Source organism: Budorcas taxicolor, chromosome 20 (genome assembly GCF_023091745.1).
Source record: "Budorcas taxicolor isolate Tak-1 chromosome 20, Takin1.1, whole genome shotgun sequence".
NCBI lineage: Eukaryota > Metazoa > Chordata > Mammalia > Artiodactyla > Bovidae > Budorcas > Budorcas taxicolor.
In genome coordinates, this window is record NC_068929.1 from 61,540,504 (window position 1) to 61,557,592 (window position 17,089).

Genomic DNA, 17,089 nt, shown 5'->3' on the forward strand with positions numbered 1-17,089 from the left:
GCTCCAGTATGCTTGCCTGGAGAATTCCATGCACAGAGGAGTCTGGCGGGCCACAGCCCATGGGGTCACAGAGAGCAACACGACTGAGCGACTGCACTTTCTTTCTTTTCACTTAGCGTGATGACCTCTAGGTCCATCCATGGTGCTGCTAATGCCATTCTTTTTAAGGCTGAGTGTATTCTATTATATATACGTGGGCTTCCCTCATAGCTCAGTTGGTAAAGAATCTGCCTGCAATGCAGGAGACCCCGGTTCCATTCCTGGGTCGGGAAGATCCCCTGGAGAAGGGATAGGCTACTCACTTCAGTGTTCTTTGACTTCCCTTGTGGCTCAGCTGGTAAAGAATACGCCTGCAATGTGGGAGACCTGGGTTTGATCCCTGGGTTGGGAAGATCCCCTGGAGAAGGGAAAGGCTTCCCACTCCAGTATTTCTGGCCTGGAGAATTCCATGGACTATACAGTCCACGGGGTCGGACACGACTGAACGACACACACAAATTCTTTATCCATTCCTCTACTGATGGACATTCAGGTGGTTTCCAGGTCTTGACTGTTGTACATAGTGCTGCCGTGAACGTAGGGATGCATGTATCTTTTCAAATTATAGTTTTGTCCTGATATATGCTCAGGAGTGGAATTGCAGGATTATATGGCAACTGTAGTTTTTTGAGGAACCGCCATACTATTCTCCATAGTCGTTGTCATAATTTTTACATTCCCATGAACAGTTCACAGTTCTTAAAACAGTTCTTAAAACAATTAGCAGATGAACAAGCATATTGTGTTGTTACAAAAAGGTTCCAATTTTTTTTAATTTTTAAAAATTGTGGTAAAAAACACCTCACATATAACTTAGCCCTGAATTTAGCCCTTGCTTAAGTGCACAGTTCAGTACCGGACCTGCCACTGCCATCTGTCCCCAGAACTCTGCATCTTGGAAAAGTGAAACTCTCTACCCGTTAAACAATAATTCTCCATCCCCCCATCCCCACCCCCAGCCTCTAACAAGCTCCGATTTGACTATTAACAGTCAAAAAAGTAAAGGCTCAACATAAGCTAAGGTTGGAACTCTCTAAACATTCTTCAAATCGTGGAAGGAAAGAACACTGCGGGGATAGGATGGGCACAAGCGGACAACTGGAGCGCCATCTGCGGGCTTAGCGCATGGCGCCCCCTGCTGTTGGAAGCATATTGTTTATTTCAATCAACTCAACCAATCAATTCTTCACTGGTGGCTCAGATGGTAAAGAATCTGCCTGCAATGCAGGAGACCTGGGTTCAGTCCCTGGGCCAGGAAGATCCCCTGGAGAAGGAAATGGCTACCCGCTCCAGTATTCTTGCCTGGAGAATTCCATGGACAGAGGAGCCTGGTGGGCTACACATAGGACGTGGGGTCAGAGAGTCAGACACGACTGAACGGCTAACACTTACCAAGTGTTCAGTGTTAGTTAGAATTACCAAGAATTTTAATCATCTTATAACTGAAAGGTGCACCAACTGCTCTTATGTGTATATGGCAGCTTCACTAAGTCTAAATGATAACAGAGGTGATTTCATGTTCATATTCTTAAGTGCATTTTTGAAATCACATCTGAAAGTGTCAATATTTTATCAGAAATGTGCTGTAACCATTGATGGTTACATCAACCCCTCTGTGAGAAAGTATTCCAGGTAGATGTATAATAATATTTGTAACCAGCGACTAGCCACACTGAGAATATTAGGGGATACATCAGTTCAGTTCAGTCGCTCAGTCGTGTCCGACTCTTTGTGACCCCATGAAAGCAGCACTCCAGGCCTCCCTGTCCATCACCAACTCCCGGAGTTCACTCAGACTCACGTCCATCGAGTCCGTGATGCCATCGAGCCATCTCATCCTCTGTCATCCCCTTCTCCTGCCCCCAATCCCTCCCAGCATCAGAGGCTTTTCCAATGAGTCAACTCTTCACATGAGGTGGCCAAAGTACTGGAGTTTCAGCTTGAGCATCATTCCTTCCAAAGAAATCCCAGGGCTGATCTCCTTCAGAATGGACTGGTTGGATCTCCTTGCAGTCCAAGGGACTCCCAAGAGTCTTCTCCAACACCACAGCTCAAAAGCATCAGTGCTTCAGTGCTCAGCCTTCTTCACAGTCCAACTCTGACATCCATACATGACCACTGGAAAAACCATAGCCTTGACTAGACGGACCTTAGTCGGCAAAGTAATGTCTCTGCTTTTGAATATACTATCTAGGTTGGTCCTAACTTTTTTTCCAAGGAGTAAGCGTTTTTAATTTCATGGCTGCAGTCACCATCTGCAGTGATTTTGGAGCCCCAAAAAATAGTCTGACACTGTTTCCACTGTTTCCCCATCTATTTCCCATGAAGTGATGGGACCGGATGCCATGATCTTCATTTTCTGAATGTTGAGCTTTAAGCCAACTTTTTCACTCTCCTCTTTCACTTTCATCAAGAAGCTTTTTAGCTCCTCTTCACTTTCTGCCATAAGGGTGGTGTCATCTGCATATCTGAGGTTATTGATATTTCTCCCGGCAATCTTGATTCCAGCTTGTGTTTCTTCCAGTCCAGCGTTTCTCATGATGTATTCTGCATATAAGTTAAATAAGCAGGGTGACAATATACAGCCTTGACGCACTCCTTTTCCTATTTGGAACCAGTCTGTTGTTCCATGTCCAGTTCTAACTGTTGCTTCCTGACCTGCATACAGATTTCTCAAGAGTCAGGTTAGGTGTTCTGGTATTCCCATCTCTCTCAGAATTTTCCACAGTTTATTGTGATCTACACAGTCATAAACACTTTCTAAGAAGCCTTGCCATGCTCTCTGGCTTAACTGAAAGCCAAGCTCTGCTTCTCTCAGTAATAGATGTGGTTTACTCCATCTGTTTCAGTTTACTAAAAGTTTTACTGGCTTGACCTTACATAAAAAGTCCCCCTTCTATGTAGCTCCTCACTGCACCCTATTGTAATACTCACGGTCCTACCTCCTGCACTGAAGTATTTTTCTCCATCACCTGCTCCCATGACGCCCCTCTGTCTCCATACCTACGTGACTGTTCACCGTTTCCGAGGCTGGGTCAGTGGTCCCTGATCAGCAGCCCCACAGGAGAGTGGCCCGTTCTGTCTGGCGATGACTACAGGCTGGCTCCCGTCACCGCCTTCAAGGCTGCTCCCCAGGACTCAGGCTCATCAGCTTTATCATACGTGGTCTGCTTAAGCGTTGCCACACTAGTAAAACAGCATTCTTTTTTCCTTCAAAATTGGGGCTCCCTCTGGTTCTACTTTGGCCACCTGATGTGAAGAACTAACTCATTTGAAAAGACCCTGATCCTGGGAAAGATTGATGGCAGGAGGAGAAGGGGAATACAGAGGATGAGATGGTTGGATGGCATCACTGGCTCAATGGACGTGAGTTGAGTAAACTCTGGGGGTTGGTGATGGACAGGGAGGCCTGGCGTGCTGCAGTCCATGGGGTCACAAAGAGTCAGACACGACTGAGCAACTGAACTGAACTGAACTAGGTCTAAGAGTCAGTCCTGATGAGATGCTGTCGTTCCATTAGGGATGTGGTGACTTCTCAGGACCTCACCGTTTGCATTAGGAAAGCTCTTAGGAATGGCCCCATCTGGTTCAGGGGGCCACCAGCAAGGAGAGTGACTGCAGAGAGGACAGGCCAGGAGGGGCCCTCGTGGGCAGCCAGGCCTCTAGCTAAAGGAGGCGGTGCTCAGTCACGTGACACCCTGTCACACCACACGTGGAGCGCTTAGCACATCTCGTTAGCTCTCTTAACTTCAAACACTGCCAGATCTGACCGTTTCTCACCTCCTGGTCCTAGGCATCTCTCACCAGGATGGTTACAGTAGCCCCTCCTCCAACAGAGTTCGTCCCTGCTTCTGCACTTGGCCCCCCACCACCCCCCAAAGTCTGTTCTCAAGTGATCTGGGTTGTTGTTCAGTTGCTCAGTCATGTCTGACTCTGCGACCCCATGGACTGCAGCACGCCAGGCTTTCCTGTCAATCACCATCTCCCGGAGCTTGCTCAAACTCACATCCCTGGAGTCAATGATGCCATCCAACCATCTCATCCTCTGTTGTCCCCTTCTCCTGCCTTCAATCTTTCCCAGCATCAAGGTCTTTTCCAATGAGTCAGCTCTTCGCATCAAGTGGCCAAAGTATTGGAGCTTCAGCTCAGCATCCGTCCTTCCAGTGAATATTCAGGGTTGGAGAGCCTGTCAAAATTACAATCCAATCATATCACTCCTCCAATCCACAATGTCCCAAGGCTCCCAGAGTCACAAACATGCCCTACAAAACCCTTCAGAAACCCCCCCACCCCACCCTCCACCACATGAGCACAGACAACACGATGTGCAGCTGAGAGTCAAAAGGCCAGATGGCGTTGCTCAGGTCTCCGTCAGCTCTCTCTGAGAACAAGCCAGACAGGCCTGTGTGTGTCTGATAGTGTCCAGTGCCCCCCACCCCACCTCCACCCTCATCCCCAAGTAAATCAAATCAGACATTAGATGCACTTTCCAAAGACTCTTGCTGTAAATGTCGAGCCATCAGCCACCTCTGAAAGGTGCTCGTCCCTCTGAAACAAGACTGCTCCCGTCCCTGTCAGCAGCGCAGATGAAAAGTGAAGTGAAAGTGTTAGTTGCTCTGGTGTGTCTGACTCTTTGCAACCCCATGGCTGGAATTTTCCAGGAAAGAATACTGGAATGGATCTTCTCCAGCAGGTCTTCCTGACCCAAGGATCAAACCTGGGTCTCCCACACTGCAGGCAGATTCTTCACCATCTGATCCTCCAAGGAAGCCCTGATTGACTTAATCTATAAAGACAATAAGAGAGATCTCTGTTATTCTAAAATATTTTCTGAACCAGAAAAAAAAGAAGACATACTTTTTTGGAAAATAGGAAAAAGTACAAAGAGGAAAATAAAACTGATGCTAATCTCAACACCTGCTGATGACCCCACAGTGAGCACTATATTGTGGTCCCAGGACACGTTTGATTATGATGACAGCTACGATTGATCACCTACGCTGTTCATGGCACTGATGGGAGCATTTCGTGTAGGTCCCAGGCCCCTCAGCGCACGGTCCTGTGCCAAGCCTGTGACCACCGCCTTGTATGTGGCATTGTTGAGGGTTAACCACTGGTTTACCTTACTGGAGACTTAAACCCAATTAAATGTAAGTTGAACCCTTCTTTCTCAGTAAAACCTCCAAATAAAACTGATGCCCAGGGCAGACTATTTTAATTCAAAACAGCTACAGTGTGATTCACTTCTAACTGTGGGGTATCAGAATTTCTGACAGTACTAATCCTGATTACTCCGGGTAATGGAGACAGCTTTGTGAGTTCCTCAAAAGCATGGCCAACAGCTTCTGGAAATTAAGTGAAAACCGGAGCCCTTGGCATTGTTCCTTCATGGAAAGGAATCCTCTCTGGACATGCAGGAACGGGTGTCCCAACATCGCAGAAATGGACGTCCCAGCATGCTGGGTTTGGTTGTTCTCCAAGTTCAAATGCTGATGGAGACCATTAGCTTCTTCGAATTCCATTCCCTAGTTCTTGGGAAGGAGACTCAGTCCCAGGGCAGGTCAGGGACTGACTCTGGATGAGGAGGGTCTTGAGAGAGATGCTTGTTGTGTGATCCCAGTCACATTGAGTCAGATTGTAGTATCTTAGGCCCAGAAGTGTTATTTCTGTAAAGTCAGGGCTTCTGCCATTCTTTCTGAACACTCCCACCCTATTTGGGAACCTAGCTTTGCTGTGCCTAGTTGCTCAGTTGTGTCTGACTCTGTGACCCCATGGACTGTAGCCTGCCAGGTTCCTCTGTCCTTGGGATTCTCCAGGCAGGAATACTGGAGTGAGCTGCCCTGCCCTCTTACAGGGGACCTTCCCAACCCAGGGATCAAACCCAGGTCTCCCACATCACAGGTGGACTCTTTACCATCTGAGCCACCAGGAAAGCCCAAGAATACTGGAGTGGGTAGCTTATCCCTTCTCCAGGGGATCTTCCTGACTTAGGGATTGAACCTGGGTCTCAGGTCTCCTGCATTGCCAGGCAGGTTCTTTACCACTAGTGCCACCTGGGAAGACCAGAGAATTGCCTAGAATTGTTTTAGACTTACAGAAGCCTTGTGAACATAGCACAGACGCTTCACCCCACACTTGGTCTTACACTGCTGTGGTACCTTTGTCATGACTAAGGAACCAACCCCTGTACATTATTATGAACTAAACTCCACCAGGCTTCCCAGGTGGCTCAGTGGTAAAGAATCTGTCTGTCAATTCATGAGACAGGGGTTCAACCCCTGGGTCAGGAAGATCCCCTGAAGAAGGAATGGGGTATTCCAGTATTCTTGCCTGGAAAACTTCCCTAGACAGAGGAGCCTGGGGGGCTACAGTCCAAAGGGTGGCAGAGAGTCGGACGAGGCTGAGCATGCATGCATGCCACAGTTTATTCAGATTTCACAAGCTTTTTCTTCACGTCCTTTGTTCTAGGATCTATCCATGCTACCATGTCTCCTTAGCCTCGTCTGGGCTGTGGGGGTTCCTCAGACTTGGCTTGTCTTTGTGGTCTTGTTAGTTTCAAGGACTACTGGTTAGGTACTCAATTTGAGTTTGTCTGGGGGTTTTTTCATGGTTAGACTGGGCTTATAGGCTTTCCAGGGGAAAACCACAGAGGTAAATGGCCATTCTCATCCCATCTTATCAAGAGATCATGCTATCAACGTGACTTGTCACTACTGATGATATTACCTTGACAGCCAAGACCGTCTTTGCCAGGTTTCTCCCTGTCCTCTTTCTAGAGGGAAGTTACAGTCATCAGCCCACATTTCAGGTGTGGGAGATATGCCCCACCTCCCTGAGAGGAGAGTAGCTACATACATGACTTGGAGTTCTGTGCTGGAGATCTGTCCCTGTTGTTTGCTTGGTTCGTTGCCGTTCGGCCGAGCTGGGTGTTGGCTGCGGCGCTAGGGATCTTCACTGGGTCACGTGGGCTCTTTCATTGTGGTTCATGTGCTCAGCTGCTCCGAGGCATATGGGATCCTAGTTCCCAGACCAGGGATGGAACCCATGTTCCCTGCTGGATTCTTAGCCACTAGACCACCAGATAAGTCTCCCCATTTGTTTACTTATATATATATCTGTGTAGTTTGTCGTTTAGTCGCTAACTCGTGTCTAATTATGTGCAGCCCCATGGACTGTAGCCCGCCAGGCTCCTCTGTCCACAGGATTTTTCAGGCAAGAATACTGGAGTGGGTTGCCATTTCCTTCTCCAGGGGATCTTCCCGACCCAGGGATTGAACCTGCATCTCCAGCTCTGGCAGGCAGATTCTTCACCACTGTGCCCCCAGGGAAACCGTATCTGTATATGAGTGTTTATTGTATGCTGTGGTCCTAACTCCATCATTTTTAGCTGCTCTGACTCCTCCAGCTTTGCCATTGGGATCTCTCTCTTCTGGATTCCTGTGTTTCAAGCTGATCCTCTTGTATATTTCCCACCCTAGTCCTAGAATAAGCCATTTCTCCAAGGAGCCCTGGTTCTTTTTATTAGAGAATAAACAGAAAAACCAAGATCTGGGCATGGAGTGGGTCGTTCTGTTTTGCTGGCTGCTTCCTAATGAGATAATGTTGACTGCAAACTCAGCAGCAGAAAACCCAACCCTGCAGCGACTCCAAGAAACAAATCGTCTTCACTGTCAGTAGTTTATTAGGTTTGTGTTCTGGTTTGGAAAAGTCAATGTCATTAGGCTCTGCAAATATTTGAAGAACACGGCATGTTCTGGTCAACTCAGAGGGCATAAGCTAAGTTGAAACTACTCTAGGTGAATGCATCAGAAAGACACTTTTCCTGAAATAGCCTTTGTTAGGTTACCTTCTAGAGTTTCCTGTTTTCTGAAACAGACTGGTTAAATTTCATCTGATTACAATGCTAGGGCTCAGTATGTTTCTTGGAAAATTTTGACCCGCAAATAGCTATTGCAGCTTGTAACCAACACTCTACCTAATTCTGAGTTGCATGTATTCCTTTCTGGGCAATGCTGGAACCAGTCTTTTTTTTTTTTTTTTTTTTTTAAGAAGCAAGTTGGAAGGCAAGGAGCATTTTCATACTGGAAACATGGGTCAGATTGGTGAAGGCTAAGAGTCAAATTCAGAGACTTGAGTGAGATAAAGAAAGGAAGCATCGATCCATGTGGTATTTCTTCTCTTTAAACCTGTGATTGCTGAGGCCCAGATCAGACTGAGAGCAGTCAGTTACTTTGCTCTAGAATGGCCACCCACTCTAGTAATCTGGCCTGAAAAATTCTACCGACAGGGGAGCCTGGTGGGCTACAATCCATGGTGTCGTAAAGAGTCGGACATGACTGAGCGACTAAACAGAAAGATCCAACCTAGGCTGGAGGTGTGTGGGGCGGAAAACTCTGAAGAAGCGTCTCGGTGGCACATGGCCTTGACAGGGCCTTATAGGATGTACTTGGCACAGACGAGTACCGCATGGAGAACAGAGGGGCTTAGTGGTACCAAGTTAAACCACACTGTGAATTTTAGAAATGATGTATCAATAAATGCAATGGAACTTTTATTCTATCTTGTATTTTTCAACATCTGGGAAAATATTCCATTTGATTTTCAAGGATGACAGATATACTATCATTTAATCCTATTGCCTGATTCTAGTACTTCCACTGCATATTTGAAAAGAAGGGAAAAATACTTCCTTAGATCTAACAACAAGCCTCCCTCCTGAGAAGCTCTATTAGAGATCCAACAAGCCTTACTGCTTTGCTTTCAAGGGACCAGAAGTAGAGTCACCTGCTCAGGGTACTTATGGCAGTACCTCCCTTAATATGGATGCACTCACTATCTTGAGGCCTGAGGTTGGACTTTCTCCTCCAGGGGTTACTGGCCCTCTCCTCCAGGGCAGTGGAAAGCCTCCAGGTGGACATTATCGGTGCCGAGAAGTTGGTGGGAGGAAGTAACCTTTGTTGCAGGCGCTTGCTCCCACCTTCCTTCTGACATGCAGTTACCCCCTCCTATTTCCTCAGTTTGTTGTCATTTAAAAGCCACTTTACAGTGATTTTGCAAAGCACAGAGAGACTGCATTATCTCATATTCAAATAATCATTGGTTACAAACTAAGGAAAGCCTGCCTGTGACTTTCCTGGAAGCTTAAATTTTTCTTTTAGCAGAATGCAGCCTAGAGAGCTCACTCCAGCCAGTGAGGAAACCCCAGATAGCTTATCCTCCATAAGTCCTGATCAAGTCCAGAGCTGGGGTGATGCTTACTTAGCACCTAACGCTTTATAGCTGTGGGAAATATCTGGGAGGAGGGACGACCCCGTCAAGAAAAGGAACTGAGTCCCCGTGCTGTGCTCAGTGTGGCTGTGAAGGTGTCCTGTGAAATTGCCACCACACCCCGGCTGTGGGCATGAATGACTAACTGGTAACCGGCTTTGCAGTGGGAAAACATGGCAGGGCCACTTGTCCAGGCCACTCAGTAATAAAGCCTCTGAGCTCTTGTTAGATCTAAGGAAGTATTTTTCCCTTCTTGTCAATTATACAGTGGAAGTACTGCCATCGGGCAATAGGATTAAATGATAGTACATCTGTCATCCTTGAAAATCAAATGGAATATTTTCCCAGATGTTGAAAAATACAAGATAGAGTAAAAGTTCCATTGCACTTATAAAAGTGAAACATATTGATAATAAATCCACCAAGGTGCTTTTTAATAAATTTCAACATGACATAGTAATAGGACCAGTCTAATTCCGTGAAACTTAATTTACCCAAAGCCTGAACGTTGTTATGGGCTTCCCAGGTGGCGCCAGGGGTAAGGAACCCACCTGCCAATGCAGCAGGTACAAGAGATGTGGTTCAGTCCCTGGGTCAGAAAGATGCCCTGGAGTAGGAAATGGCAGCCCAGTCCAGAATTCCTGCCTGGGAAACTCCACGGACAGAGGAGCCCATAGTCTAAAACGTCAGAGTTCTCTTTCTCTTGTTGTAGTGTGTCCAATACTTTGCGACCCCATGGACTGTAGCCTGCGAAGTCTCCTCTGTCCAGGGGATTTCCCAGCAAGAATACTGGAATGGGTTGCCATTTCCTTCTCCAGGGGATCCTCCTGACCCTGGGACCCTACTTGAGTCTCTCGTATCTCCTGCACTGGCAGGCAGATCCTTCACTGCTGAGCCACCAGGGAACGACTGCAATTCACTTTATAATGCATTCACTTTCATCTTAGGGAAGAATCGCTTGCATCTTAAGAAAAGCAGAGAAGTATTTTATGAAATTGGCATTTAACTTGGCCAAGTGTTAGACAAACTGGCATTTGTCTAACACTCTCTTCCAAAGTTATATCGTTACCTTTTTAAATTCAGTTTTTCTATCGATTATAAGTACACAAAGCTTAAAAAGTCGGTCCCCTAAGGGCTGACCCCCAACAGTAGCTTTTATCCCAGCCTGCCCCACCCCTTCTACTCCCAGATCTGATTCAGTGGAGTTCTGCATGCATCCAGATACTTTCAGATTACTTTTTATTATTTGGTTAAAGTTGTAAAAATTACATTAATACACACGTTCACTCTGAACTGAGTTGTCCAGCAGCCTATGTAAACTTTCCACATTAGTGTGGCTACCTGCTCAGGGGCCTGCCTCCCACATGGGCCCCCTGCCAGGCTTCCTGTGGGGCAGGTGTGATGAATGGGCCAGGGTCTTACTTGTGGCAGGTAAGAAGAGAGCAAGACAGTGGCACTTGAGGACCCATGTGCCAGCCCTCCAATTGGGCATGTTCACCCTCTTTCCTAGCTCCTCGAGGACCATGTAATACATGTCACATTTCATTCCTTTACACCTTTTTCTAATAATCTTGCTTCCTGCCCTCTTTCCCCTGGCAGCTCTGTTTTGTGATGTTCTGGACTCCCAACGTTTCTGAGAAGATTCTGATAGACATCATCGGCGTGGACTTTGCCTTTGCAGAACTCTGCGTTGTTCCCTTGCGTATCTTTTCCTTCTTCCCAGTTCCAGGTAAAGGAAAACAGAGAATGAAAGAAAAATCCCTAATCACTCTCATGCCCGATTCAGTTTTCTTTCTTTAGAAACATTACCAGTTCTGTCCCAAACAAAATAAATGTATACACTTTAAAGCTTCATGGTGGATTAAAAAGAGGCGAAGATATTATCCAGCAGGTTGAAAGTTGGAGAAGCGAGTCAAACAGGCATAATTTCTTTCTTAAAGGACAGTGGTTGCAGACTCAGTAGAAAGAAACTGAGGGGTCGCTAAGAGTCGGAAACGACTGAGCGACTTCACTTTCACTTTTCACTTTCATGCATTGGAGAAGGAAATGGCAATGCACTCCGGTGTTCTTGCCTGGAGAGTCCCAGGGACGGCGGAGCCTGCTGGGCTGCCGTCTATGGGGTCGCACAGTGTCAGACACGACTGAAGCGACTTAGCAGCAGCAGCAGCAGAACCATTCCCTTCCTTCACTGTGGTGACTGGTGACACAAATCTATGCATCTGTTGAGATTCTAAAAGGACTGCTGGAGAAAAGAATCCAGGGGCAAGGCTGTGGTTAGAAATGGGCTGTGGAGCCAGTCGACGCCGGGGCTGATGGCTCACCTGCCACCCTGAGCTGTTCCCAAGTCAGGCCAGGAGCTGCCCCTGCTCCTAGATGTCAAGAATTCCTGGTGGCTGCCTGGGGTGTTGCCTGGTCCTTGGGTTTGGCGTGGGACACTGAGGGACCCGAGGGTTGCTGCCACCTGGAGATCAAGGCACTAGTTGTTGACTCGACTCCTCAGTCTGGACCTGAGGAGGAGCTGGAGGTCCCAGAGCTAGGACTGGGGTAGGACTCTGAATCTCCTCTCCAGGCCCCTTCCTCACCTGTCAAACCAACTGCTTGAAGACAGATGACTCCACCTATCTTTGCAACCTGAAGGCTTTGGGCCTATCAGGTTAGCATCCCACCTGTGCAGCCACCTGTACCTCAAAATTCAACTCTTCCACCGGGGCAGGAGGAACACTGCATCAGATGCAGATTCTTCCTCCAAACTGGACATGAGCTTTTATCCCAGGAGTGCGCGCTTCCTTCCCTTCGATAGGTCTGTGCCTTGTGCTGCCCCTACATGGGATAAAGGACTAGGCCTCCTTTTTCCTCAAGCCCCGCCCAGTTTCAGATCAAACCTAAATGTCTGCAAAGGTCCGTCTAGTCAAAGCTATGGACTTTCCAGTAGTCATGTATGGATGTGAGAGTTGGACTATAAAGAAAGCTGAGTGCTGAAAATTGATGCTTTCGAACTGTGTTGTTGGAGAAGACTCTGGAGATTCCCTTGGACTGCAGGGAGATCCAACCAGTCCATCCTAAAGGAAATCAGTCCTGAATATTCATTGGAAGGACTGATGCTGAGGCTGAAACTCCAATACTTTGGCCACTTGATGCGAAGAGAATTGACTTATTGGACAAGACCCTGATGCTGGGAAAGACTGAAGGCAGGAAAAGGGGACAACAGAGGATGACATGGTTGGATGGCATCACCGACTCAATGGACATGAGTCGAGTAAACCGTGGACATGAGTTTGGGTGATGGACAGGGAGGCCTGGCATGCTGCAGTCCATGGGGTCGCAAAGAGTCCGACACGACTGAGCTACTGAACTGAACTGAAATGTCCGCCAAGATCAGCCAGTCGTCACTGACGCACCCTCCGTGGAGCCCCTCCTGGGCGCTGGGGCGGGTGCCCTGCCTGCGCTCCAGAAACTCACAGATCAGGCTGGGGAGACAGGGTACTGGGAACCCGCCGTGAGGTCTTTGTGAGGCGTGGACAGATGGAGCCGGCCGCGGTCAGCAGTCGGGAGGCTGTGAAAGAAACCCAGAAGTGAGCCAGACCTCCTCCTTCGCCCTTCTTCGCCCCGCCCCTTCTTCGCCCCGCCCACACGCGCGGGGAAACAGTGTCCCGTCCAGGTTCTCTGCTCCGGGAATCAAACTGGACCACCGTCAAGTCGCTGCTCTTCTTTTGAGTTTTCCTAGACGGGCGTGATGGGAGCTTGAGGCTGGGTGGGGGTGAGGGTGGGGTGGAGGGAGTGGCAGCACCACCCCTCCATCCCCCGCCCGGGGGTGGCGATCACAGTGGGGAAAGGACACTTAAGGACTGTGCTGCGCACGGAGCGGGGTGGGGGAGGGGGGAGGGGGGGACAGGGCTCCTCCAAACCCCGAGGCAGGGATCAGGAACCCCAGCAGGAAGATGGGCCCAGGGCGGCAGCCGCAGGGCCTGGGTCCCACCCAGCCGTCCCCGGGACCCAGGATGCGCTGCTGCGGGCGGGCTCTGGGGGGCGGCGGGGGGAAGGGTGCTGGGGGTAGAAGCAGCAGGATAGGGAGAAGGGGGCCATTGCTGACCAGTCCTTGGCTCTCCCTCCAGTCACCGTGAGGGCCCATCTGACCGGGTGGCTGATGACCCTGAAGAAGACCTTCGTCCTGGCGCCCAGCTCCGTGCTGCGGATCATTGTTCTCATCACCAGCCTCGTGGTCCTGCCCTACCTGGGGTACGTGTGAAGGTGGGGGAGGTGCGGGGGGAGCTATGGGATCCTGCTGCCACCGAGGCACTCTGTCCAGAAGGTTAAATCAGCCTTTTTTTCCTGGGAAATCCCCAAGCGTGTCTAGAGTTAGAAATGCTGAGTGATGCCTCGTTTCTCTGCCCAGGGGACCAGGTTGGAGGCTGTTGAGATCCATTCTAGAAAAGCACTTTCAGGGTCAGGCCCACCCACACAGTCAGCACTGAGCATCCACCGCGGTGTGGCGGGCAGGGGCAAGGTGAAAAACGCAAGGGAGCGAGCGAGGGTGTTGCCCTTGTTCTCAGGGATCCCCACTCTCCTGGGACCCCGTCTACTGGGAAACTGCACTCTACAGAGAGAAGGGGCAGGATGCTACGGGCACAGGGGGCAGGCGGGAGACGTGCCCCTCCCCCAGCAGATGCTGAGCTGAGATCTGGAGCAGGAGTGGGAGTCGCAGGGCCCTGAGGGGGTCCCAGGCCGCTATCCCACCCAGGTGGAATATTTATTAGGTGCAGTGCTAACAGGCAGATCTCAAAGGCAATCGTTCGGCACCCCTGTCGCCTACACCTTGCCTGGGTTTTGGCTGGGTTTTGATTCTCTGTGCCTCCGCGGGGCTCTAACAGACAGATGCCCTTTGCGTTCTAATCCCCAGGGTACACGGAGCCACCCTGGGCGTGGGCTCCCTCCTCGCGGGGTTTGTGGGAGAATCCACCATGGTCGCCATAGCAGCATGCTACGTCTATCGGAAACAGGTGAGAGAGGGCGACAGAACGGTACCCCTGCCTGGCACGCCCCCTGGTGTGGGAGACTGCACATGGTCATGAGGGGGAGGGGAGGGGAGGGCACCAGGAGGTGGTGTCCTCGGGCAGTGCCAGGTCTTCATAGAAGATGGGAGGGGAGATGGGAGACAGGAGCCCCCCACCCCCGCCAGTGCCTCTCACAGAGCCCGGGAAGCAGCCAACTCCCCAGTCACTCCGCTGAAAGGAACACGCGGACCTAAAAATGCAGCCTCGACGAGGTCGCCCCCAAACATAAATGAGATCCAAGTCCATGGCGAGGGGTCCCCTGAGACCTCTGCCACACTGTGCTTCCCACCGCCCCCCACCCGCCGCCCCAGCCCCCCTGATGCGTCTTCTCTGGTCTAGAAAAAGAAGATGGAGAACGATTCGGCCGCCGAGGGGGAGGACTCGGCGATGACGGACATACCTCCGGCGGAGGAGGGCACGGACATCGTGGAGATGCGGGAGGAGCAGGAATGAGGCCACCCCCCACCCCTCACCCCCCGGGCGGGCGCCGCAAGGACAGCCCAGGTGATGCCCCAGCGCCGCCATCTGCTCCTCCCCGACGTGTTTTCTTCCACTTTCTTTCTTTCTTTTTTTTTTTTCATTTTTTGGTTTTTGTTTGGGTAACAAAAGAGGCCTTGATCTAAAGGTTTCACAGACACTCTGGCATACCGGGTGTGCCCACGCTCATGAAGGGACCTGTGGAACGGTCTCACCACTGCTTTGTGGAAACAAAAGAACTGACTTCATGCCCCCGCTTCGTGAAATCCCCAAGGACATAGCCGCCTTGTAGTCGCCTCTCCCTCGCCCGTCCTCGGACAATCTCCACTTGGAACCAAAGGACCGCGGCTGTGCCGTCCAGCGCCCCCTCGGCCACCACCGCCCGGCAGGCCGCAGGCTCACCCTGTCCCCTCGCATCGCTCAAGAATCACCGGGGACAACTCGCTTCCGGGTCACGTGGCTGTGCCAAGGGCTGTGGCCGAGGCCTCGCACCGTGGCGTCTTGAACCGTCTGCCACACCCGGGCCGAGGGCGGGGTCCGCCCGCAGCCGAGGGTGGCCGGCCGCGCTGAGGGATGGATGTGCAAACGCGCTGGACCGACGGCCGGCCGGAAATAATCTCCGGCGGGCAGGTTAGAGGTGCCCCGGGAGCAGCACACCGACAACACGCCAACGATAGCATTCCCCTGGCCGCTTCGTGGATCTGCGTGTGCGCTCGCTGTCACACCAGCCGTGTACATACGAGAGCTGCCTTGTCAAAGTTGTCCCAAAGCCTGTCCCCCATCACCGCGTCCCTGGGCATGAGTCTCCCCGAAGGCTTGTTTTTCACTCACCTTTCCTGAAGATGGCACTAAAGCAAGGGAGAAGGAGCATTCTAACTTTACATTTAGTCTTTATAAAGTGAACTGAAGCTTTAAGTCATAATCTAGCATTCTAATGCCAGATTGCTATGTCGTCGCTTTGGAAGTAGAATTATGACCTGGTCCTGCCATTCTTAGTCCTAACCCTGGGGTACAGGTAATTCCAAGTGTTCTGTACTCGCCCCTCACGTCACGAGAAAGCAAGACATTTTATAAACGACAGCAAAGTCACTATGTGATATTCCCTGAAATGACACATTTGAAATCCATTCAGTGCAGTATATTTTTCTAAGTTTTGGAAAGCGGGTTTTTTCTTTAAAAAATTATGGACACGGTTCACTAAATTCTTGATTTAGTCAAAATTCCTAGACGGAAAGAACCTAAACACAAAAATATTTTAAAGATATAAATATATACTGTATATGTTATGTAATTTATTTTAGGCTATAATACATTTCCTATTTTCGCATTTTCAATAAAATGTCTCTAATACAATACGGTGATTGCCTGTGTGCTCAACATACCTGCAGTGGAAACGTATTGTATTGATGAATAGTGTGTCTTGTTTGCAGAGGTTTTACAGTCTGTCATTTGTATACAAATGTAAGAGTCAGTCAGTGACAAGATAACTATTTTTCATTATGAGTAACAGGGGTGTAAATGGGTCAGCTGATGTAGACCATAGTGGGAATAGAAATATACGCTCGCAGGGTAAAGAAGAAAAAGTCAAGCCTTTTGCGTTTATTGCTTTCAGTGCCATATAATCATGTCATTCCTCATAGAAAAAAGAATGTAAGGGCTCAGAGTCAGCCATGAACATTCACAGGGTTCGTTCACATGTCTGGACACCCAGTGACCAGTGGGGGACAAACTCTCATGGGCTTCCTCTGAGGGGTTTCTCCGCTTAGAATTAAGACGCATCGCTTTGGGGGTGGTTGCAGGGGGCAGATCTGAGAAGACGGGGGGAAGAATCTAATTGTATCGGCTTTTTTAAAATACGTGACTAGAAAATTAAACGGCAGTATTTTTTAACATGTGTGACTAGTATTTCATGCTTGTGGGGTTGGAACCTAAAGAGTACATTGAGAAAGCAAATGTGTTCCCTCCAGATCGGGACAGACCAGCTAGATTCTTCATTATGCAGCTAGAACATGGCATTATAACATCAGAGACATCTTCGGGGATAAAGAAGGACGGACTGTGATATTTTGTTAGTGTTTCGGAAAACACAGGAAGGATGCCCAGACCCAGGCCACAGCGGCAGGGCAACAGTTGTGCAAAATCTCCCTCCTTGACATGCACGCCCCTCCTCCACTCCCTTGAGCTGCTTACGTCACTCACGTCACAGCTTGGGCTCCCAGGAACGCACCTTAGCTTCTAAAGCAAAACCCACTGCC

General features: G+C 49.5%; 1 protein-coding gene across 1 annotated transcript in view; it reads left to right on the top strand.

The window, feature by feature from the left end:
• The window catches only part of ANKH (ANKH inorganic pyrophosphate transport regulator), a 167,934-nt gene extending 151,304 nt beyond the window's left edge, over nucleotides 1-16,630 (top strand). Inside the window, exons 9-12 of the mRNA XM_052659052.1 lie at nucleotides 10,906-11,035; nucleotides 13,419-13,542; nucleotides 14,204-14,303; nucleotides 14,697-16,630. Coding sequence (XP_052515012.1) covers nucleotides 10,906-11,035; nucleotides 13,419-13,542; nucleotides 14,204-14,303; nucleotides 14,697-14,810 — 468 coding nt within the window. The 3' untranslated portion in view covers nucleotides 14,811-16,630. The remainder of the gene's footprint in view (nucleotides 1-10,905; nucleotides 11,036-13,418; nucleotides 13,543-14,203; nucleotides 14,304-14,696) is intronic.
• The last annotated feature ends 459 nt before the right edge of the window (nucleotides 16,631-17,089 follow it).